This window comes from Schistocerca gregaria, chromosome X (genome assembly GCF_023897955.1).
Source record: "Schistocerca gregaria isolate iqSchGreg1 chromosome X, iqSchGreg1.2, whole genome shotgun sequence".
Taxonomy (NCBI): Eukaryota; Metazoa; Arthropoda; class Insecta; order Orthoptera; family Acrididae; genus Schistocerca; species Schistocerca gregaria.
The window spans coordinates 216,871,266-216,895,594 of record NC_064931.1 but is presented as its reverse complement, the minus strand read 5'-3'; the positions used below and the strand labels follow the sequence as shown (position 1 = coordinate 216,895,594).

Genomic DNA, 24,329 nt, shown 5'->3' with positions numbered 1-24,329 from the left:
AGAAATGTCCTTAACAGTACCGAACAGCGATTTGGCGGTTTGTGAATCGGTTAGCAGATGCGTTTTACCTCATTTCGCTGGTTTAAAGGGAATATGCTGGTTGACAAAAACTCCCAGAAGGAAAAATGGAACAAAATAAAACATCTCATGTTCAGCCGGTACGCGTTTTTATTTCAGTGATTACAAAATCAGTTGGAACGTACAATGAAGTTGGCAGTACGAGCACACAGCTGGTGTCAGTATATATTTTGCAGTACCGGGGACATGAACTGATGCTGGGTCAGTATAGGTCAGGTATACGCAGAACTTCAAAATATTCAAATGTGTGTAAAGTATTATGGGACTTAACTGCTAAGATCATCAGTTCCTAAGCTTACACACTGTTTAACCTAAATATCCTGAGGACAAACACACTCACCCATGCCCGAGGGAGGACTCGAAGCTCCGCCGGGACCAGCCGCACTACGCAGAACTACTCCGCCTCCATAGCTGAGTGGTCAGCGTGGCGGGCTGCTATGTGGAAGACAATGGTTCGAATCCTGGTATGCCAGAGATTTTATCCTGGTGGGAGGACGGGAAGAGGGGGCACTCAGGCTCGTGAGTGGTGGGCTGATTCCATACTCCTCCATACCATATCCAACGACGCTCCTGATTGAGGATGACATGCCGGTCAGTGGTACCAATTGGCCATCCAGGGTCTATGGGTGGAGTTTTAGCGTACAGAGGGAACTGGAAGCCACGGCACTGTTAAATTCTGCAGTCGTAAGCATTTCGTGTCCTCGAAATTACTGTTACAGTGCAGTTATGGAGCACAATAAGGCAACTGGGTATTTTCAAGAGATAAGGAGCATTGCGTACCACAATACTCGATAAATCAGTTCACTGAAACTGTTATTCCACAGATGTAGAATGTTTCGTGGGCGAATAAATATAAGGTCGCTGAATCGGTCGTGAAGTTTCTAACTGAGAAATATTTCTATACGTCGTTGAAGAGGAATCTAAATTGAAACTAATTCCGCTGAAACCTCGCCCAAGTCGAACAAGTTATCTGTAAAGAATGACCATGACAGTTAACATAGGCAATTTACATCATCAGGCTTTTGAATTATCATATACCGCCAGTCTGAGCTTTTTACGAGCGTCCTCGCTAAGCACAAATAAATGAAGTAATTCAACGTGATTTCTGTTGTCAAGGAACGAGTTCATCAAAAAAATTTAGTTCGAATGTAATCAACGTGCCTCTGGAGATGTCCAATATTAAAGTCAAAAGTATTTCCTGAATATGGAAACGACCAAATAATTACCTATTATTGAGAAACTGATCCAATAATGACCAAATTGCATTGAATGCTTTCTGCAGGCACAACAGCAGCAGCGGGTGAATGCAGGAAGTAATAGAAATAACGATAATATAATGGAATTACCTGATAACTTCATACTCTGCATTAGCAATTCGCGGACTAAGAAATTTGTTGAGACCCTGAAAATTTCCAAACGAATTCGAATCGAAGTATTGATGGCAAGAAGCGCTTTTACATTCCACTTCGATTAGCGTAATTTTCGTGGTAGGTGCTCGCTGATAATTTAGAGCCAGTTTTTCTTCACCATGTCTATCATGTAAGCTCTTTTTGATGCTAGAGTCTTAAATTAACCGTATTCAATTAGCAGTTAAACCCGCATATGAACTGCTTTTTGTGATGACTTCAGTATCATACAAACGCTCATTGAATTATAGAATTACCTGAGGTATTAGGAGGATATGGTGTTATGGGCGCTCAACAGTGTAGTCTTTAGCGCCCGTGAGGTATTAGTCATGTCAGAAGTACGCACTGAGTAACCAAGCTGTTGGTGAAGGCCGATGTGGTCGAAGAATATTACAACAGAGCCAGGATATGAATGTATTGAACAGGCAGGAATCCACCCTGAGGAAGTCAGAACTCTCGTAGAGTGCGGCGTACCTTCGGTTGCAACACAATCATGACACTGCCTCAGTGGTGTGGTTGATTGATACGAGTTTCGTATGTGCATGGTACAGGTTCGATTCTCACTTGAGGCGACCGTTTTCAAAAGACAAGAACACAACTCCTTCACCTGTGGTAACACCAACTGAAGAAAATCTGGTTGCATCGTGTTTCAGAATCCACAATAAACATGACACCCGTTCACTGGACTTTGATTTAAATTGAGATCGCCTCTCCAGACGATACAGTTCCACAATTTTGCTGTTTTCCCCAAGATTGAAAGCGCTGCTAGATGTCCATGAAATGCACGTACCTGGGTTCTATCCTGACCCGTCTCGAAAATATTTATCATGCTATTTCAAGCCATAGCACGTGTACATCGTACTACTTGTGAAAAATTTTTTATTTTCAAGTCTTTTCGTGTGTTGCAAACAATAACGATAAGTGCTGGTTTCAACTCCCAGCCAGACAGTGATCTTTTCGTCACATCACTTCAAGTTCAAAACGCCACTCCTAGCTACTGGCGAAAAAGAATTCTCTACTTAATGTCTCTTCGGAGTCAGCATAGAACTTTCTACCGTAATATGCCAGTTCTAGCTACCGAAGAAAAAGAATTCGATAATTACCGTACATTCGTGGTGATGTGTGTGGGGTTGGACACCCATTTAGCACAAAACTTTTCTGTCAAATATGCGCACATACAGCTGCAGGTGAAAAAAACTGTTCGTAGGTCGAAAGGTATCGAGTTGAAAAACGTTTCGTCATGTCGCAACTGGTGAAAATATACCAAACGTCTGATTGTGCTTAGATATTAAGAAAAAATGGTTCAAATGGCTCTGAGCACTATGGGACTTAATATCTAAGGTCATCAGTCCCCTAGAACTTAGAACTACTTATACCTAACTAACCTAAGGACAACACACAACACCCAGCCATCACGAGGCAGAAAAAACCCATACCCCGACGGGAATCGAACCCGGAAACCCGGGTGCGAGAAGCGAGAACGCTACCGCACGACCACGAGATGCGGGCAGGTAATAATCCGATTAGGTGATGTGTTCGATCCCCCGACAGTCATAAAAATTTACATCAGTGAATTCCAATTATAAACACATGCACCCTTTTTACTTGCGAATGAAAATATATTAAAAATCTTTTGTGGTTAGTTAAGAGGGACAATAGGCGCTTGATAGGATTTTGGGGCAGAAAAAAAATTCGTCATTTGTTTTCAAGTTCTGACTTATTAACTGATATTGGTGAAAAGTTTGATGTTTCACGTGTCTTTATGCCTAGTCACCAATGAAAAGCGGTGCCTTGATCGATTCTCGGTTAGGCACGAAATTTTGGTTTCTTGGCAATAGGTACTGCATTTGAATCCAGATTCATAACAAAACAGTTTGTCTTCCCACATAAATTTCAAACAAATGCATATGAGTACCTTAAGACTTTTAGTGTCACTTGATGCTAGATAACAAAGGCAATAACGGACTTTCTAACTGCACATTGAATCACGACATGTCATGATTATAGTGCAATTTCTAGAGATAGGTTTTTCACGTTGAGGATTCTATACGGCGCTTGCTGATGTTAATCATGTTTATGTTCACTGATTAGTTTTTTAACCACTTTATCAAAAACCTGTCACCAAGTGAATATCGGTTAATAGGTGGTCGGAAAGGCTTAAGAGAGCAAAAATATTTTGAATTGGTTCAAATGGTTGTAAGTCCTATGGGGCTCTGAGCAGTATGGGACTTAACTTCTGAGGTCATCAGTCCCCTAGACTTACAACTACTTGTCTTAACCCGAACTAACCTAAAGATATCACACACATTCATGCCCGAGGCAGGATTCGAACCTGCGACCGTAGCAGTAGCGCAGTTCCGGACTGGAGCGCCTAGAACCGCTCGGCCACACGGACCGGCTATTTGGAATTTTCACAGAACTATATCAGTCTAAGTATTTTTTTATTTTTTCATAAAAATATTTACTTTTAACTGAGAATTACTGAATGATTTATGTGCGTGAGTTACTGGAGTTATTTTTGTAGCAGGTACAAATGAGGTTGGTGGTACATTTGAAACAGTCACTAAATTGTAGTAAAGTTTAGTTTACAAACGCTACGGACTGTCTCAACTCCAGAAATAATATTTGTAGTAAGGTGGTATTAATTTTCATATAGACTGATTTCTATAAAGAGCAGTGACCTCTAGTGATCTCTTGTGGTAAGCATTTTGTGGAATAAAACGACTGTACCGTAAGAACATCAGAGGAACTGCAGGAAAACTACGTTATGTGGGCTGCGTTCAAATCAAGCGAAAGCATTTTAAACCACACGATATTACACATATGTTCCAGAGACAGGCATTATCATAGCAGTTAAGATCGTTCGGATGTTTTGGAGTCGATAATACATCTGGCTAACTACGCGTAAAACCGCACATATATTAACATGGCTGCAGAAACAATACCGGGATTGTCACACTTGGTAACAAGACACAGTGGAGGCACGTGATGAAGTTATTCTCATGAAATCGGTTTACATGTGTGGAAAGGGGTACATCTACTATCGCCTCACACTACTACCTGAAGATCTGAGTCCCATTGTTGATCTGAGTCCCATTGTTCATATCCAGCAATCCACAGGTGACCTGCACCTACAACTGAACAGTGTATCATTTCGATACTCCTAAACTGAGTTAGAATGATTTGAGCAACACTTCACACACATGTGAACACTTTTGTGCAACCCGTTCTATTAGTGCACTTGATCTCAGTCCTATTGTGTAAATCTGGGACGCCCTCGAGCGAGACGTGTGCTCCTTGGAGTCAGCTGCGACCAATTTCATTATGTTGCGGGCGGCAGTTGAACGGTCATGATTGAGAATGGCTCCTCAATTCTTTTACAGTCTTCTGGAGACGATCCACGACGTGTCGCCCTCATAATCAGGATAATAGATACACTACTGCACATTAAAATTGCTACACCAAGAAGAAATGCAGATGATAAACGGGTATTCACTGGACAAATATATCATACTAGAAATGACATATGATTACATTTTCACGCAATTTGGGTGCATAGATCCTGAAAAATCGGTACCCAGAACAATCACATGTGGCCGTAATAACGGCCTTGGTACGCTTGGGCATTGGGTCAAACAGAGCTTGGATGGGGTGTATAGGTACAGCTGCTCATGCAACTTCAACACAATACCACAGTTCATCTAGAGTAGTGACTGGCGTATTGTGACGAGCTAGTTACTCGGCCAACATTGACCAGACGTTTTCAATTGGTGAGAGATCTGGACAACGTGCTTCACAGGGCAGCAGTCGACCATTTTCTGTAATCAGAAAGCCCGTACAGGACCTGCAACTTGCTGTCGTGCATTATCCTGCTGAAATGTAGGGTTTCGTAGGGATCGAATGAAGGGTAGAGCCACGGGTCGTAACACATCTGAAATGTAACGTCCACTGTTCGAAGTACCGTCAATGCGAACAAGAGGTGACCGAGACGTGTAACCAATGGCACCCCCCGCCATCACGCCGAGTGATACTCCAGTATGCCGATGACGAATACGCGCTTCCAATGTGCGTTCACCGCGATGTCGCCAAACACGGATGCGACCATCATGATACTGTGAACAGAACCTGGATTCATCCGAAAAAATGACGTTATGCCATTCGTGCACCCAGGTTGGTCGTTGAGTACACCATCGCATGCACTCCTGTCTGTGATGTGTCGTCAAGGGTAGCCGCATCCATGGTCTGCGAGCTGATAGTCCATGCTGCTGCAAACGGCGTCGAACTGTTCGTGCAGATGATTGTTGTCTTGCAAACGTCCCCATGTGTTGACTTAGGGATCGAAACGTGGCTGCACGATCCGTTACAGCCATGAGGATAAGATGCCTGTCATCTCGACTGCTAGTGATACGACGCCGTTGGGATATAGCACGGCGTTTCGTATTACCCTCCTGAACCCATCGATTCCATATTCTGGTAACAGTCATTGTATCTCGACCAACGCGAGCAGAAATGTCGCGATATCGATAAACCGCAATCGCGATAGGCTGCAATCCGACCTTTATCAAAGTCGGAAACGTGATGATACGCATTTCTCCTCCTCAAGCGAGGCATCACAACAACGTTTCACCAGGCAACGCCGGTCAAATGCTGTTTGTGTATGAGAAATCGGTTGTAAACTTTCGTCATGTCAGCACGTTGTGATGTACCCACCGGCGCCAAACTTGTGTCAATGGTCTGAAAAGCTAATCATTTGCATATCACAGCATCTTCTTCTGTCGGTTAAATTCCGCGTCTGTAGCACGTCATCTTCGTGGTGTAGCAAGTTTAATGGTCAGTAGTGTAGGTACTACGCGGTACTACAAATTCAGTTCAGTTACTCAGGACTATATATCGTACTTCCGATCTCTGGAGTGAAGGAAAAGTCTAATGTGGGACTACGGTGGACAGGTTAATTTAGTCGAATCTTCCTCACACAGCAGTAAGCGTACTCACAGTATCGACCAGAGAGTTCATGGATGGCATGCTTTCGTCTGGGCGCAGTAGCGTGGGGCCGAACACGATGCCCAGGTTGCTGGCGGGCATGTTGTTGACGTCCGCTTCGTCGGCCACCCTCTTGAGGTGCAGCATGAGCGCCGCCAGGGTCAGATAGTGGGACTTGGGTAGCCGCGCCACTAGCTCCCGGAAGCTCTGCACGCACCGCGCCCGGTCGAGGTCTTCGTCAGAAGCGAATTCTTTGGCCAGCCTGCAACATACATATTATTGCTTCTGTACATTGACAAAACCGCCCACTGTTTGCTTGATTTGTACTCCACACAGACCAGCGCAAAAAAGTGTAAGTGATTGAACTGCTTCCACCCTGGTCTCACCTCGAGTCGAGATTTTGAGAGCACACTATATACATGGGCAACGCGGTCATTATCTTTATCAACATTACGTTTATCTTCACACCTCCAAACTTCTCCTACACTATGTATGCCGTAAAACACTTTAATCACCGTGTACAGTCATCTGTCTTCCTCACCTACATCTGTCGTCTCCTCATATTCCTCCTATTTCTCTGTAGATTTTTGTAAAACTTGTCCTAACGCCTTTAACTGTCCTGCTCTCTTTTGCATTCGTGACATGATCAACACTCCCCTCTGCTTTTTCCAGGACCTTACCCATTTACACAAGCACAACTTCCATCATCTTAGCATTTCAAACAGCATCGTCTTTTAAATCGAAACAACCACTCACATGCATGTAACAAAATTACGCAACTGCAGAATGAATTTTCACTCTGTAACGAACTATGCGCTGATTTGAAACTTCCTGACAGATTAGAACAGTATGTCTGATCTGAACCCCAATCTATCACCTTTGCCTTTTGGGTCATGTACTCTACAAACTGAGATGTCGAAGCATGACTCACCCGTCCGTAAAGCCTTACTTATGCCAGTACCTCGTCTCTGGTAGAGTTCTCGCCCGTGAAAGGCAAAGATCACAGATACGAGTCCCGATCTGGCACACACCTTTAATCTGTGAAGATGTGTGCCACTAGTCTTTTTAATCAAAACTGAGAAATGTGAAAATAGTTTCATTGTATTTTGATATTATCATTTGTGTAGTGGAAGCTGTAGCAATTTTGTGTGAGTTGCACTTTACCTCCTACTGTAATTTCTAAATGTTTTATAGTAGACTTTGGTTATCATACATTATGTGCTAGTCTACTATAATGTTACTGGTCTACTGTTAATGTTTTATTGTGATTAACATATATTTTTTAAAACAGTATTTAATTATTTGGCATTCAGTCCTTTGTATTAACATTTTTATTTGCTAGAATGTAGTTTAAATGAAATCTGAGTACTATCTATCAGAGTTCTGGTGCAAAGAGCATTTTTGAGTCAAATTTCCAAGATGACGATCAAGAACCCAATTTCACTTTTCCCCCAACCAAAGAAATCCCATTGCCCTATATCCAAAAATTAAAACCTACATTAACACAATGAAAAGAGAAATTGTGAAAAAAGAGATATTTAAAAAACTTAGAAAGTTATAGTAAAGGAAACCTTAATTTGCATTAAAATATAAAATTTTAAAAATCTCAGTTTCATATTAAAAAAATTCTCATTTATAAATTTTCAAATCTAATAAATTTGTACTTTATAAATAAGAACCAAAAAATTACATGTGCCCAATTGAGAAAAAAATTATCATTTTCTGATTTAAAAATTTTCAAAATCTAAAAAAAATAGTCTTTATAAATAAGACCCAAAAATATTATTTGTCTATATTGAAAAAGCCAAATTATCATTAAAACAATTTCAAATCTCATAAATTTTAATCTTTATACATAAGAACCTCCAAACATAAAATTTCAAAAGGTACTTCTAACAGTAAACACTTTAATAAAAAAATACAATTTCTTTCTCTATAAATGCGATGAAAAAAATAATGGGCAAAGCTGAGTTCTTTAAGAACTTAGAAAATTATTGAAAAGGTATGTTAGATTGAGTTTAAAAGATTTAGAAAATTATTGTAAAGAATTGGTTATTCAAATGTAACTAGAGAAGAACTGTTTCAATTTATTGAACATTTTAATAGGAAAGAAATGTATAAAGGAAGAAATAAAAACGAAGTAAAACATAAAACATTAGAATAACTTTGATCAATTCCTAAAGCAGAAAAAATGCAGAATTATTATAAAGTTAAAAAAAGCCAGTTCACTGATCTTGTTGCAGATCCTGTTGGCAATATTAATAACGATGAAAACAGTAATGAATTCAGTAAAAATCTGCAAAACCTCTTCATTAAATCTGTTGAGCAAAATAATAAGAAATTATGCAAAATGAAAAAATGGCCATTCATTGATCTTTTTAAAGGAACTGAAGTTCAAATTAATAATGATAACGATTTCAGTAAATAATCCTTAAAAGAAGTTCAACAAATCTGTAAAACGAAAAATTAAAAAAAATATTCTCTTCGTAATAAACAACAAATAATCAATCTGAGCATAGATCTGAGAATAAAATTAAGTATAATGATAATAAGAATTATTTCCAAAAACTCCGACTAGATAAATATCAAAAAATTAAACAAAAAGTAATCAGAAAAATTCACCACATTTCAATTTTCTAAATTGATGAAGATTTTTTCAGATCAACAAATGCACTTTTAGGAGAGCTTCTGCTTTTGCATCAACAATAATAACTCATCGAAGTAATAAAATACATACAATTTTGGTGCCTCAATAATTTGTAATCAAGTTAAGGCTAAAATAATCACCAAATTATAGAATATTTTAATTCAAAGAAGATCAAAGTTAATATGAACTTTTATGTCAATTTTAAAAGACAAGAAGAAGTATGAGAGATAAATTTTAAAACAACTAATGAAGTTTTATGAAGAACAACCAATTGATAAGATTATTATCAAAAATCAACGAATAAACTGTTAACTGAAATGAAAGGTATGCAAACGAAACAATATGGTTAGTTTTTATTTTATACAGATAATTCAGAAGTAAATGCTAATAGACACAATCTAATTTTAGGTTCTTGTTATACTGTTGTACCAGAAATAATTGAAGGTAAAATAACTGTAGTGAACAGAAAAAATAACAATCAAAATGGTTTTCATTATTTAGTAAAATCATCATTATAGCCTGTAGAACATGATGCAGAAAGAGTTAGTAAATATAATGTTAATGGATTAGAATTAGATGAAAATTTTGGAAGAGAGAAAATTAAATTTCTTGTCCAGCTAACATATATTCAAAAAATTGAAAAGAAATCAATTATTTCACAAATGTTTATGCATAGAAAACAGTGACGAAGATGAAGAAATGATTGTATATCCTCTTTACCATACACAAGACTAGGAAGTTAATGTTAATTTAAATAATAAAAATAATACTGTGGGATCAAAAATCTTTCTAGATTACTACACAAACAACCAAGCACAATAGAAGAATTTATATTTGTGATGAAAACCTTGTACCACCAAATAACTTCTTAAAAGCTTATGATTGTCTTAGAGATTTTAAAAAATAACACTATTAAATAATTATGTAAATGTGAGTCCTTTCAATTTTATTCAAAAATATCGGATTTATGTGATTAATGTGACTGGAAGTATGAATGTTTAAATACTCAAAAAATTACAGTGAAATTATGTGCATTCTTTAATGGGAAGATTCCAAATAATACTATTGCTTCTCTTCTGATTCCCAACATAGTATACTTATTGAAGATTTTTGATTAAGCAAATGAATGAAAATTTAGAAAAAAATCAACGATCTCTTAACCTCTTGTTTTCGTTCCCTTTTGAATTATTTTCATAAAATTGGAGAAGATCGAAACTGTGATCTTTTTGTTGTTCAAAAATTAAAATTTTCTCCAAATTTATGGAAAAAATTTAATCTTTTCTTAAAATTTTCCCTATATAAATAAAAATATCCAAGAACTGTAACACTGAAAACCTATTAAGTGAACTTAATAATTATAGTAATGCCTCATTAAAAGTTTTCATTAAATTATCAGAATTTAACAAACATAAGTCTTGTGTAATTTCAAAAGCTGAACATTTACCTACTAAATTTTGAGATAAAATTTTACTACCTGTAGATAAAATTATAAAATAACTCTTCCAGATAGTTATACTAAAATTTTTAAAGATGATGATGATAAATTCGATAGACCTATAACTTTACATTTTGTGTATCGCAGTAAAGAAGTAAATAATGTTCATCCACCTCATGTTTTTGAATTTGAATAAATTTAAACATTTTCATATTTCCTTTTAATTAGGATTTGCTGCGCTATAATTTTCTAAGGGTTTTAAATAACTCAGCCTTGTTCACCATTTTTTTCCATTGTAATTGTGTAGAATTTAACTTTTGGATATAGGGAAATGCTATTTTTTAGTTGGGGACAGTGAGAAACTAGGTTCTAGGTTGGCATCCTAGAAATTTAACTCAGAAATGCTCTTTACACCAAAACACTCATAGATCTACTACAATTGTGGGTAGTTTGAATGTGATTTGTGGGATTTATGTTTATATATGTTTGTCTATTTCATATATTCTGGGTAATATAATTTATTTCTCTCTTCCCTGTGTTACGAAATGAAGGAAGGAAGGAAGGTTAGAGTTTAACTCCATGTCTGCAGTTTGGTTATTAGAGATGGAGCAGAAGCTCAGATTATGGAAGGATGGGGAAGGAAATTGACCAGTCTCTTTCCAGGGGAATCATCCTGGCGTTTTCCTGGACTGATTCAGGGAAATCATGGGAAACCTAAATCTGGATGGTTAGAAGGCTGGATGGCGATTTGAACCATACTTATCCCTAATGCAAGTGTAAGCACTGTATCACCTAACTCAGTACCTGTGTTAAATTTTTTAGAATTTAATTATACTACAGTCATAGAAATTGTGTGTTTTAATATGGCAATAAATTTTGATCTGAATATGTCCCATTTAATTATCACACTGTAGTTTAAAATAAATGTATCGTTATAATGTCATGAGAAAATCATCTCCTATATTATACATAATCATGTGTGTCTCATCAGAGAAAAAATAATTTTGTGTCATTGTGTATTAGAAATCAGAGATCATATGATGCTGGTTCTTAACTGCGACTCTCGTGCGGTGCCTATCAATTACTTGTAATGTAGTCTCTCTCAATTTGTTTCCCTATTCAAATGCATCACACTATAGGTAGTTAAAGCCCCTAATAGTTGTAACATAGAACGTGTAATGTCCACTCGATTAGACATTTCCTGCCTAAAGATATGACAAAATATTCTGTGTAGTACTTAACGTCTTTAGTCTACAAGATTTGGTTTATAGCACACTATTGTCTTCACGGACGCTAGACATTTGTTATCTGATGCTAATTTAATAAGCTGTTGTTTAATAAGCTTTGTCATTAATCAACAAAGAGTAGGGACACAAAACCCAGTTTGTTTGCCTTTCACTTTTAAACATCAATCTATATTTATTATGAAACCGCAACAGAATGTAACATCTGTGTCATAAAAGAGGCATGGAAAAGTTTGAAGGCAGACTGATTGTTATTTGACTGGATGGTGAATTATAACAATTCTAATATTATTAAGGGGTAACGCAGGAGGTGAGACGTGAATTATTTTCGATGAATCAAGAACAGTCCATTGGCAGAGATTAATATTTTGTGAAAAGTAAGGATGTAAAATATTTGCACCATTGGACACCAGTGAAGTATAAGGTTCTAATCCCAGAAAGGATGAGGCACACTACTAGATGAAATACATCTCAAATAAGTAGAAAATCAAGGGGAATGCTTCAGCTCTAAGTTTTTACACAGTAATATAAGTCACTCTGAAGAACCGTTTTCGTAGCTGACTTGACGACTGTCAAACAAAATGTCACCACCTGGGCAACCAGAATTTTATAGGCCCTAGGGAGAAGTTTTCTTTCTGGAAGATGGTTTAAAGATGTGTAGCTGACATCTGGAAGATCACTTTTGTCAGCAAATAACAGGTTCCAGCTCTGGGCATCTACTAGGCATTCTATTCCATTCGACATTTGTATTATAGCTTTCTGAAACTTCAGACTGATATACTTTCAATGGTCTGCAGCCACTAGTTCGATACTAGAGATGGGTTATCGTCCCCATCTACGATGTCTGATAATCGCTAGCTAGCGGAAACCCTGTAGACTGGCCTGTCCCTAAGTGACGTGAAAACCGAGATAGAATTAATAACTTACGCGAAGCTATCGAAAAACGACTAACACGTCGCCTCAACCTAAGTATTCTCTTCGTCCTGTCCCAACATTGTAGATATAAACTGATTCTTTCTGACTTTTCTTCAACACATCCACCCTATATTCTTCAACAAATAACACTGTCGCTTCATTCCGTACATCAGCTGAATGGTTATTGTACATAAGGGAGCATTAAGTCAGTAAACCAAACAAATTTTTTCTCCGCTACGGTTGGAAAAATGCAGAATTTGTTATGGCACATGGTGGTATATCCGCACTTCAGCCTCTATAGTTTCATGAAGTTCTGATTGATGGTGGCGCTATGCATAGCCTTCAAAATGGGGCATGTAATGGAGCTGCGTTCCCAGCATAGAGCTGTCACTGAGTTTCTTCTGGCGGAAAACCAGAGCATCACAGTTGTTCATAGGTGCTTGCAGAAAGTCTACGGAGTCCTGGCGATGAACGAATGCACGGTGAGTTGTTGTTGGGTGAAGCGTCTGTCATCATCGTAGCACGGTCGCGCAAACCTGCTCCACGCCCGCGTGCTGGTCGGCCACACACCGCTGTAACTCCTACAATGTAGGAACATGAGGACACTCTTATTCGAGGTTATCGACGCATCACAGTGAAACACCCCTCTTCACAACTGGACACCTCTGTTGCTAAGCCTGAAACAAGTCTAAGCATCCGAGAGGAACTCACAGAACTTAATCCAATAGTTCTTCCTCATCTACCCTAAAGCCGGGATCTAGCATCTACCGACTTCCATCTGTTTGGCCGAGTGAAAGATGCACTTCACGGAAAGCAGCACATGGATGATGGGAAGGTTACTGAAGAAGTAAGACGTTGGCTCCAGTGTCGACCAGCAGGAGGGTACCATGTCGGCACGCAGGCCCTCCCAGTAAGTAGGCCTTCATATTTAATGGAAGTTACGTCGAAGAATAGGGTTTTTAGCCAAATGAATGAAAATAATAAGGTGTATAGGAAACCTGAATAAAAACAACCAGCTTTCAGAAGAAAATGTATTGTGGTACTGCCTGAATGCCCCTCGTACTTTTGACACTATCAAAACAGTTGGACCAACATAAAGAATTTGGTATTAAAATGTAGAAAGATCAGAGCAAACTGAGCGCAGACTAGTATTAAATACTTTAGCTGCTCAGCACGGCAAAAAATCAGTAACGTATTAAGTTGGTGATGTACCTAAATTATAGTTCCACATATCACTGTTAATAACAAGAGAAGCTCACCTCACAAAATCTGGATAGAGCTTGAAGGACAACAGCGGCTCGGGGAGCTGCCGTAGGTAAATCTTCAGCACATCTGCGATCACATTTGGATGAATATCCGAGAGGTCAACAAGGTCCCCACCTATTTCAAAAGCGTTGCACAGCTTATCCAATTTTGTCTTCACTCCAGACACCCTGTAGATGCCCTGAGGCACAAAGAAAAATGAACTTCTCGATCGATGTCGTACGTTAGGTGGCTGTGAGAAAGCGTGTAAATTGTATGCAGTAGACTTACCTTTGACTGCCGACCACGGGCGTCTATTTCATCGATACACTTACAGATAATAAACGGAATGAGGTGTGCCGTTTCTGACAAGTAGTTATTCAAGTCTGTTCCGAACACTGGTACTTTGCGAGGCAGACGGCGATGACCACACGTGATAGAAAGCCCGACAACGCACTTCTTGTGACACACCATTCCACACTGGAACACAGAAGCCACATATTCGCGTTACTTCTTTTTATCTATTGAGTTATTTAAAATGCAAGGTTAACGCCATCAGGTCCTCTCTTACATCTGATCGGGCATTCAACTTATCTGAGATTTTCTTCAAAGCACCTTATAAGTTACATCTAATATGGACTACAGCATTTGTAAATTACTATAGTTCAGAGAAAAAAGGTGTTTACATTCTTTCGTGAGAAATTCACAAAGACGAATTACAGGCAGGCAGGATTAAACTGTGAGTACTAGTAGCAGTGGACGTAAGAGAAGGGGATATAAAGAGAAACGCGATGAAACCCAACTACTAAAAAGATGAAAGAGGCTTGACTGACATAAATGAATACGGGTACATTTCCATTACTGTTTGAAAGAGGGCTATCTGGCAATATACGCTAATTTTTGACAAACGTTATGCGGTTGAGAGAAAGAAGTGCTTCATCTTCGTAAGAGCAGTAAGTCAGTGAACTGTGCACAACGTATAGCGTAGCTTATTCAAGAGACGTTGAGTTTGCGAATGCTTTGTTTTATGGATGGAGACATCTATGATACCAAATAAGTGAGAGCTTGTGTTGCTGTTATGATACGATGACACGTACTTCGTATTACATCTCTGATGCAAGGTAATGGTGTAAATGCGCGCTGGCGAGCAAGGAACTACACATAACATAATATTGCCCCGTAAACTGTCTGGTCGTAACCAACCTAACTGAATGTATGAAGCACTCAAATGATCATATAAACGGATTTTTCTAATGTACACACACAAGCATTCATGATTAATTCTAACCGTCTCCACACTTCTCACTACATACGGCGTGTTGGATTACATCTAAATAGTGGAGGATTGGTGGAACGAGTGACTGCACAAATTTAAGTTTCGCATCGAATTGAGATTTGTTACGAAGCATATTGAAGGCATAGAGTAAAGTGGAAGTCTTCCTGCATGTAGCGACAGTATTTCCTAACCGGTTGGGATGCCCATCCAAAGTTATATCCAAGTTCTCCACTGTTTTATGATATGGTATTGGAATACCATTGAGAAGAGTAGGTGGTAACTCTCACGTAGTACAGAACTTACTATTTTTGATGGGATACTAACATTAAGTGGGAGTTTTCCACATTTAGTTTTGGTCTCAAGAATTGGGTCCACCTTACCGCTAAATACCATCATTCATCGGGAAGACCACAGTACCGAAATCTTTAGGTAGGGCGCTGAGGTAAAGCTGGGTGCCGTCGGCATTGAAATGGTATTTGCAGGAGGACAGTACTGACGAGATGTGATTGGCACAAAGCATTATCAGAGAACTTGGTTGTAGTCCAGAGAATTTTTTACGAGTATCAATAATATACTACGCTGTTTTATTTCCTTACATTTCGGTACATACTGTTATGATAGAGGTTGCTGCAAAATTTGTTTGTGGCAGCTCAACTATCTCTGGGCAAAGGGAGCTTGTACACCAGAAATGCCACAATAAAGTTTTGAGCTTGTTTAGCTTGCTACTCAAATGTCATTAGACAGTTTCCGTTCTACCATTTATGTTGTCGTATATTCTTCTCGCTCAGAGTGTGTGAATATCTAAATTTATCCTGTTAACTGAAAAAAATAGTCGGCCAAAACTACTATCCTGTAGCTAACTGGACAGCCGCATCTTGCGAAATTTCGAACGTTGCATCGACCTGTATCTGTATTAAAAGATTAACGAAAACTGGCTATATCTTTGAAATTATAAATGCTGGCGTATATTGATAGTCCGATTGTTATTAACTTCCAGAATATCCATAAAGACGTCCAAGCGTTTCATACAAAGTATCTCAACAATGTCTATAATGAATACTAAGTTGGACTCAGCTGTACAACAATGATATGCTACTTAGTAATTAGTGTGCGGAATGACATACAATTTCTCACAGTTTGTAAATAAAAATAGCTTGCCTGAAGAGAGTAACCATTCACTAAGCGAAATGACTCTGTCCACTGGTACATGGACGTTGCCACGCGGAAATGACTTTACTGCTGTGGAATAATATTTCCATGCCCACGGGATTAAGGATGCAACACAGTTATAAGACTCGCAAAAGGAACGAGACCGAGAGCACATCTCCGAACCGTATGTACTATTGTCGCGTTACTAACTTATATCCCAAATGCGACAATGAGCTCCGTGGCCCACACTCATACACAATTACATGTAAACGGCCTAACACGCCACTATCGCAGAAAACGTCTAGGTAGCTAGACGCCACATCTTTTATATGCTCTACTGAGTGAAGGGCACTGACTGCATGATAGCCTGTCACTGGCTCCATGACTGTCACATATATTGGGCGTTCTAGCATTTGTATGCCGGCGTCGGCCATTTGACAGGGCCCCTGTATGGAGAAACTCGTTATTCTCTGCACTCTGTGAAAGGACATCTCAGACGTACTGTTTTGTCTGCATCATCGCTTCAAAAAGTTTTATAGATCTCCTACTAAGGAATCTACTTTATTTGTTTTTCGCCAATGCAGGGGAAGAATATTATGTGGTCAAACACAAGTAACCTATTACAGTACTTCATTCCCCTAGGATTCTCCTTATTAATTTCGCCTGAGACAGTTTACTCGTTGGAACTAACAACGGTGTCGTTCTGTAACCGTAGAGTAAAAAGCTGAAGCACATGTAACGCCATTGTCTTTGTCCTTGAAAATGCAGTTGTACCTCTGAAAAGCATTGGTCAGTAATTACGTTAGATATCAAAATTTTGTGACAGAAGACGAAATATTATTAACAAAATACATCTCTAAGTCTGTAACGGAGACTATGGTCCCTTACGAAAAAATATTCAGAAAATATCCCTAAACAAATGCTAAAATTTGTTGATGGCCATTGTGTTCACTCTGTAGACGTAAAAAATACTACATGGAGCCTCTCGCCTGTGATCAGAGCGATCTCATCAAATAAGAAATTAAGTTTACCTAATTAAGAACGCAATTAATCTTTATAACCTGTATTTTGAAATGTGCATCGTTTTTCTATTGAAATGAGGCTAACTTTCAATGAAGATGGAGAAGCACATTACTGTCAAATTGAGGTATTGAACCTGTGACTAGCCGCGCGGAGTGGCCGTGCGGTTTGAGGCGCCATGAATAGCGCGGCCCCTCCCGCCGCAGGTTCGAGTCCTCCCTCAGGCATGGGTGTGTGTGTTGTTCTTAGCACAAGCTAGTTTAAGTAGTGTGTCAGTCTGGGGCCGATGACCTCAGCAGTTTGGTCCCTTAGGAATTCACACACATTTGCACATTTTTTGAAACTACGACTGAAAAATTCAAGTTACAAGACTGAACAGCTGCCGACTTGTAGCGCCACATTAGTCATAACAAGCGCCTTTACTCAGTTTGAGAGTGAGAAGGAGCTGCTCGTCCAACTATATTGGCTGGTACTGCGAAAGTGGTGTGACTGGCGTCAAAGTTACGACAGCACAGGCTCCGACACAGTCATTCAAAATATGAGGTCAGTTCAAAAAATTCCGGAACTTTGTCCACATTTCTCTATGCTTACCTTTTATTACACTACTGGCCATTAAAATTGCTACACCAAGCAGAAATGCAGATGCTAAACGCGTATTCATTGGACAAACATATTATACTAGAACTGACAGGTCATTACATTTTCACGCAATTTGGGTGCATAGATCCTGAGAAATCAGTATCCATAACAACCACCTCTGGCCGTAATTACGGCCTTGATACGACTGGACATAGAATCAAACAAAGCTTGGATGGTGTGTACAGGTACAGCTGCCCATGCAGTTTCAACACAATACCACAGTTCATCAAGAGTAGTGACTGGCGTATTGTGACGAGCCAGTTGCTCGGCCACCATTGATCAGATGTTTTCAATTGGTGATAGATCTGGAGAATGTGCTGGACAGGGCAGCAGTCGAACATTTACTGTATCCAGAAAGGCCCGTACAGGACCTGCAACATGCGGTAGTGCATTACCCTGATGAAATGTAGGATTTCGCAGGGATCGAATGAAGGGTAGAGCCACGGGTCGTAACACATCTGAAATGTAACGTCCACTGTTCAAAGTACCGTCAATGCGAACAAGAGGTGACCGAGACGTGTAACCAATGGCACCCCACGCCATCACGCCGGGTGATACTCCAGTATGCCGATGACGAATACGCGCTTCCAATGTGCGTTCACCGCGATGTCGCCAAACACGGATGCGACCATCATGATACTGTGAACAGAACCTGGATTCATCCGAAAAAATGACGTTATGCCATTCGTGCACCCAGGTTCGTCGTTGTGTACACCATCGCACTCCTGTCTGTGATGCGTCGTCAACGGTAGCCGCATCCATGGTCTGCGAGCTGATAGTCCATGCTGCTGCAAACGGCGTCGAACTGTTCGTGCAGACGGTTGTTGTCTTGCAAACGTCCCCATTTGTTTACTTAGGGATCGAGGCGTGGCTGCACGATCCGTTACAGCCATGCGGATAAGATGCCTGTCATCTCGACTGCTAGTGATACGAGGCCGTTGGGATCCAGCACGGCGTTTCGTATTACCCTCCTGAACCCACCGATTCCATATTCTGGTAACAGTCATTGGATCTCGACCAACGCGAGCAGAAATGTCGCGATATCGATAAACCGCAATCGCGATAGGCTGCAATCCGACCTTTATCAAAGTCGGAAACGTGATGATACGCATTTCTCCTCCTCAAGCGAGGCATCACAACAACGTTTCACCAGGCAACTCCGGTCAATTGCTGTTTGTGTATGAGAAATCGGTTGTAAACTTTCGTCATGCCAGCACGTTGTAGGTGTCCCCACCGGCGCCAAACTTGTGTCAATGCTCTGAAAAGCTAATCATTTGCATATCACAGCATCTTCTTCTGTCGGTTAAATTTCGCGTCTGTAGCACGTAATTTTCGTGGTGTAGCAATTTTTATGGCCAGTAGTGTAGTTGTACATGGTTCGAAATATTCTACTTCGCAACTGATACACCGTTCCCGGCGCTATTTCCACTATCGGAAGCAGTCTTCACACGCCTCTTGTTGAATCGCGCGAAACGCCGTCTGCGATTTTTTTTTTAACTTTTCTATTGTTGCAAAGCTTCGTCCTTTCAGCGGGGTTTCCAGCTTTGGAAATAAAGAAAAGTTTGCAGGGACCAGACCTGGAGAGTACGGATGACGACTCAGCACAGTGAGTTCGGTTCTTGTGCAATGGTCACGCACCAACAGGGATGAATGTGCAGGTGGCTTATCGTGATGCAAGAGCCGTGAATTGTCTCGCCACATTCCTGGCCGTTTTCTTCGCACATTTCCTCACAGGCGTCGCAACACGTGTCGATAGTACCATCGAGTAACTGTTTGTTCCTGTGGCACGAATTAATGATGAACTTATCCTTCAAATCCCAAGAAAATTTTCAATATGACATTGACGTTTGATATGAACTAACGATTTTTTTTTGTCTTAGAAAACCTTTCTTGACCTATTGTGAAGATCGAACCTTGATACCAACATCATAACGGTAGACCCAAGTCTCATCACCAGCAATGATTTTCTTAAGAAACATCTCCTTCTCCTTTGCGCGATGTATAAGCTCTTTATAGATTGCGAGGCGAAGGTCTTTTTCGTCTTGACTCATGAGATGAGGGACGAACTTGTCGGAAACACGATGCGTTTCTAGGTGCTGTGTCAGGATTTCATGACATGATCGAACTGAAATGTTACATTCTTCTTCAACCTCTCGGACGGTCAGTCTTCGATTGGCACGCATAATTTCCTTAATGTTCCTGACATGAGTGTCATCGGTCGACGCCGAAGGGCGTCTTGAACGAGAGGCATCTTCAACTTCCGCCCGGCCATTTTTAAACCTTGTGAACCAATCGTAACGCCGGGTACGAGTTGCTTCCTGCAACATTTAATGTGTCTCTGTAAGGATTTTCTTGAGTTTCACGCAAAATTTAATGCAGACGCTTTGCTTCTCTAACTCTGCCGTCTCGAATTTCGCTAACTGTGCGATACAACGTTCTCCTCAATACAGCACTGAACTATAACTAACAAATATAACAATGAAACTTCCGGTAGTTATACACTAAACACAGGCGTATGCAGGGATGGCAACCGCATTTCGCTCCAATACACCATTGGCGCGAATTTACGAATGTTCCGGAATTTTTTGAACAGTCCTTGTATTACTACTTCCCATGTGTATATAATACAAAATGATCACGACGGTAAGATAACACAGTTTTGAAATTTGAGCTTACACAGAGGATAAACGATAGACGTTATTCCCACGAACCATTTACGAATTTTACAGGGCTGGAATGTTGACCTATCAAACAACAACTGTGAATCAAGTGAGCAGTCAATTAGTGTCGTAGTTGTCGATAAAATTGGAAGTTTTGTCAAGCGGGAGTGTGAATGCAGATTTTTTTTCACAGATGCAGATGACACATGGATAATGTTCAATGCAAAAGAATCCACAGTTATTTTTACGTACAGTTCCACCCATGTTATCATTTTCGCAAAATTTACAACCGGCTCGCTTTTAACACTACGTGGGAAGCAAAACCAACTGCAAGGTCAAAGCGTAAACTGTAATTCTTGAAAATGGACTGTAACACCTAAGCGCATGGGACATAGTAGAAAATAGAAACAAGTAACTTATTTACTGGAACGTTTTAATTTTATTAAATGTGCACCTATAGAATTAACGTCACTTGTCCACTGATGGAAATGCCAGATAATAAAACAAGCAAATAGTAAACTATGCAACCATGCAAAAACTATACTTGTTCCATTTATAAGGCAGCTACTAAGTAAGCTTTTGGTCGTTGTAGGTATTCAGAGTATTACAAGTTAGTTCAGTAATGAGTGGTAGTGTGATCTAAATGAATTGCACAACATTATCATCCGTTTGAAAATTTTTGCTACGCAAGAAATAAAACAATATATATCTTGTATTTTAGGTGTATGTTGACTGACACCAACCTGAACGCATTGATTAAGCTTTTTTCATAAGATCTCCCGTTCGAATCCACTGTATCTTGGCAGGAATCCTATCAGTGTCAGGTACTTACATATCACATTTGATATAGGAAGACGCACAAGTAAAATGGCACGAGATCTGATATTGTATGTACGTGTAATAAATTTGCCTCTGTGGCTCTTAACGATAACAGTATCTAATCTGGTATAAACTATATTAGCGTGTAATGTTATGTGGACACGAAGAAACAAAATTACTGACCTCTATGCATTCCACACCCATGAAATAGACGTACGAATCACATTCTCGGCAACGGCCAGGTGTCCTCAGAGAGCGAAAATTGTGTGTCAGAGCAGCTTTCGACTGCTTAGTGTCTGGCTCGAAGAGAGAAGAATCTATAGAAAAAATAGCGTTCTATGAGAAAGTCGCAAGCTTCTTTACAATGAGATATCTATATTACATTTCACTTACCTACCATCCTTTGAACCTCATGTGCCAATGATTGTCTTGAGGAGGTATACAACGAAAGACTTATTTCCGCTATGGCATACGTGAACTGGATTATATTTACTTATTTTAAAATTACAAATAATGGAAGGCATAAAGGTAATCAATCACCGTATACTAGAGGCACCGAGTGCTCTAGTGTCACATAAACAAAATTACGAACGTTGCAACGGTCGCAGTCAGTGTTCTGTTCTTCTTCAGAGCGAAGTAACAAACCGCAACCACAAACACACACACACACGCACACGCACACACACACACACACACACACACACACACACACACACACACACAAACTGCGAAAGCATAAAAGTATGTGAACTCATGTGAATGAAAGTTACGTAATGAAAACAATGATGAAAATCCTGAAGACCTGCTCACCTTGGTACATATCTTCACTTTCGATGGAGCCCGTTGACTTGCGCTCGACCTCGATCATGCTGTGCGGCGAGTAGAAAAGCTGGAACATGAACGGATCCTCCAGTAGCTCCTCCTCACAGTCTGCAGGGTTCTTGGCCAGCTCTGCATAGTGTGCTCCTGGCTCGTACAAGGCGCTCCGTCCACACAGCTCCTGGAACTACACACACCATGCTACAGCAGTGTGCTCACATCAGCCGCTCTACGTATACGCCGATGTTACGGCTGGAAATAAGTTTACCATTTCATTTACATATAGGAGAGGGTGAGTTGTACCGGACACTTAAGCCTTTTAAAAATCATAATATGTCCTGAAGATTGTATTGGAACATTCTTCACACTAAACAGTACAAGATATGTAGCTCACTAGAATTATGAAAATATGTTATATAAGGACTTTCATTTGTTGATATTTTTATTTATTTTCCACCCTTTGCATTTGGTCGTTTAAATTTTTGGGGGTTATACCGGACATGAAACCATAATAAGTAAAAAGTCACATTTTTATTGCAAAAAATGGATTTAACAGGACTTTAAATGGTTATGAACTTGAACCTGCCCATCAAATCACCTAGACCATCATAAACTCTTTGAATGTCTTTCTTTCTGAAGCCTGCTGCTCGTTGCAAAATCGTCGGTTCAGTTGTTCTCAGCCCTAAATCTTCATATCTTTCCATAAAATCATAGTAAAGCTCGTTACATGCTTTCATTTTTGAGTTATTGGACCGATGATTTGTTTTCTATCGAAGAGTGAGAATGGAAAACCTTCAGAGTTCCATTTTTCACAAAACGCATTCCTTTTTGTTGTGTTCTCAACACTCTGTTATCTATACCTAAACTTGATCCAGGTGCCAAACCACGAAGAAATCCTTTCAAATGTGCGCTATTAGTTGATACATAGTCTTGGTGCCAAGCTGCCCTTTCCTCTGGAGCTCGAAAATCGGAAAGATCTGAGAAGTGATTTTTGTTGACGAAACGGCTTCAGCCCAGTCACAGTCCAACGGCGACAGCTTAAATTTGAAGGAAAAACAGGCATTGACTATTCTGAAAAAACTAGGCAGGAGTGAGAGTTTTGCTGGAAATTTCCACTCATCTGCTAGGTGGACTGGCGGCAGGATGTATGGCTCGAAGTAGAAAAGAGGCACTCGTTTAGAGACGAGCCCTGTGATTGGACAGGAAAGTGCGATCCTTCTGCTGGTCTTCTGCAATAGTGGAGCTGTCAGTTTTGTGTATAGAGCTGTCGGGTCTGGACCTTCTCCGTGAGTAGAGAGAACGTGTCTCTGTCTGAAACATCTTGCGCGCAGGACAAAGGCAGTTAGACTCCGATTGATTATCGAGTAGATATACCAGCACGTATTTGTGAGTTGTATATTCATCACTCTGTAAGCAGAATGGGGAAATTAAGCAGCTCTAACAGCAGTTGGACATTAGAAGTGCTCTCTTTCTCGCGTGGTTGTAGGCTCAGTTTCTATTTGATCAGTGGGCAAGCAGCTGTTCTCACTCGCACGCAGTATGATATCAGAGCAGTTCACAGGGAGGAGTATTAAGGACAATATTAGTCCAAGTAAGTAGGCAAGTTTCAGAGCAGCAACGAGCGTCTACCGAAAGTGCGGGCACAGGAATCGGACAGTCAGAAGCAGTCGCTTTCACTGTTGTTTAGGACAGGGTGATACCTCAGTTCGTCGGAATATAGCACCTTAATGCAATAAATGTGCTGCGTTCCATGCCATTGTGCTGTGTTCGAAAGCTGTCAGATTTATTTCAGAGTTGGATAATTTTGTTATGTAACTCGACGACATCCTTTTTGTCAGTATTTAGTCAGGTCAAGTTGCGCAATTTATTTAAGAGGGTCGCAAGTTCAATACGAATTAATACCAGGCCAAACTGAGAGAGATAGTTAAGGATAGGGAACATTCTTGTCAGTCGAAACTTTTAACTGAATAAAAAAATGATTATGAAAACGTTTCTTTCTC

General features: G+C 39.9%; 1 protein-coding gene across 1 annotated transcript in view; it reads right to left on the bottom strand.

Moving 5' to 3' along the window:
• Nucleotides 1-24,329, bottom strand: part of LOC126298888 (rho GTPase-activating protein 45-like) — a 610,977-nt gene that overhangs the window by 73,976 nt on the left and 512,672 nt on the right. Inside the window, exons 10-14 of the mRNA XM_049990422.1 lie at nucleotides 22,321-22,516; nucleotides 21,694-21,827; nucleotides 14,239-14,427; nucleotides 13,965-14,149; nucleotides 6,477-6,726 (exon numbers count right to left, since the gene is read on the bottom strand). Coding sequence (XP_049846379.1) covers nucleotides 6,477-6,726; nucleotides 13,965-14,149; nucleotides 14,239-14,427; nucleotides 21,694-21,827; nucleotides 22,321-22,516 — 954 coding nt within the window. The remainder of the gene's footprint in view (nucleotides 1-6,476; nucleotides 6,727-13,964; nucleotides 14,150-14,238; nucleotides 14,428-21,693; nucleotides 21,828-22,320; nucleotides 22,517-24,329) is intronic.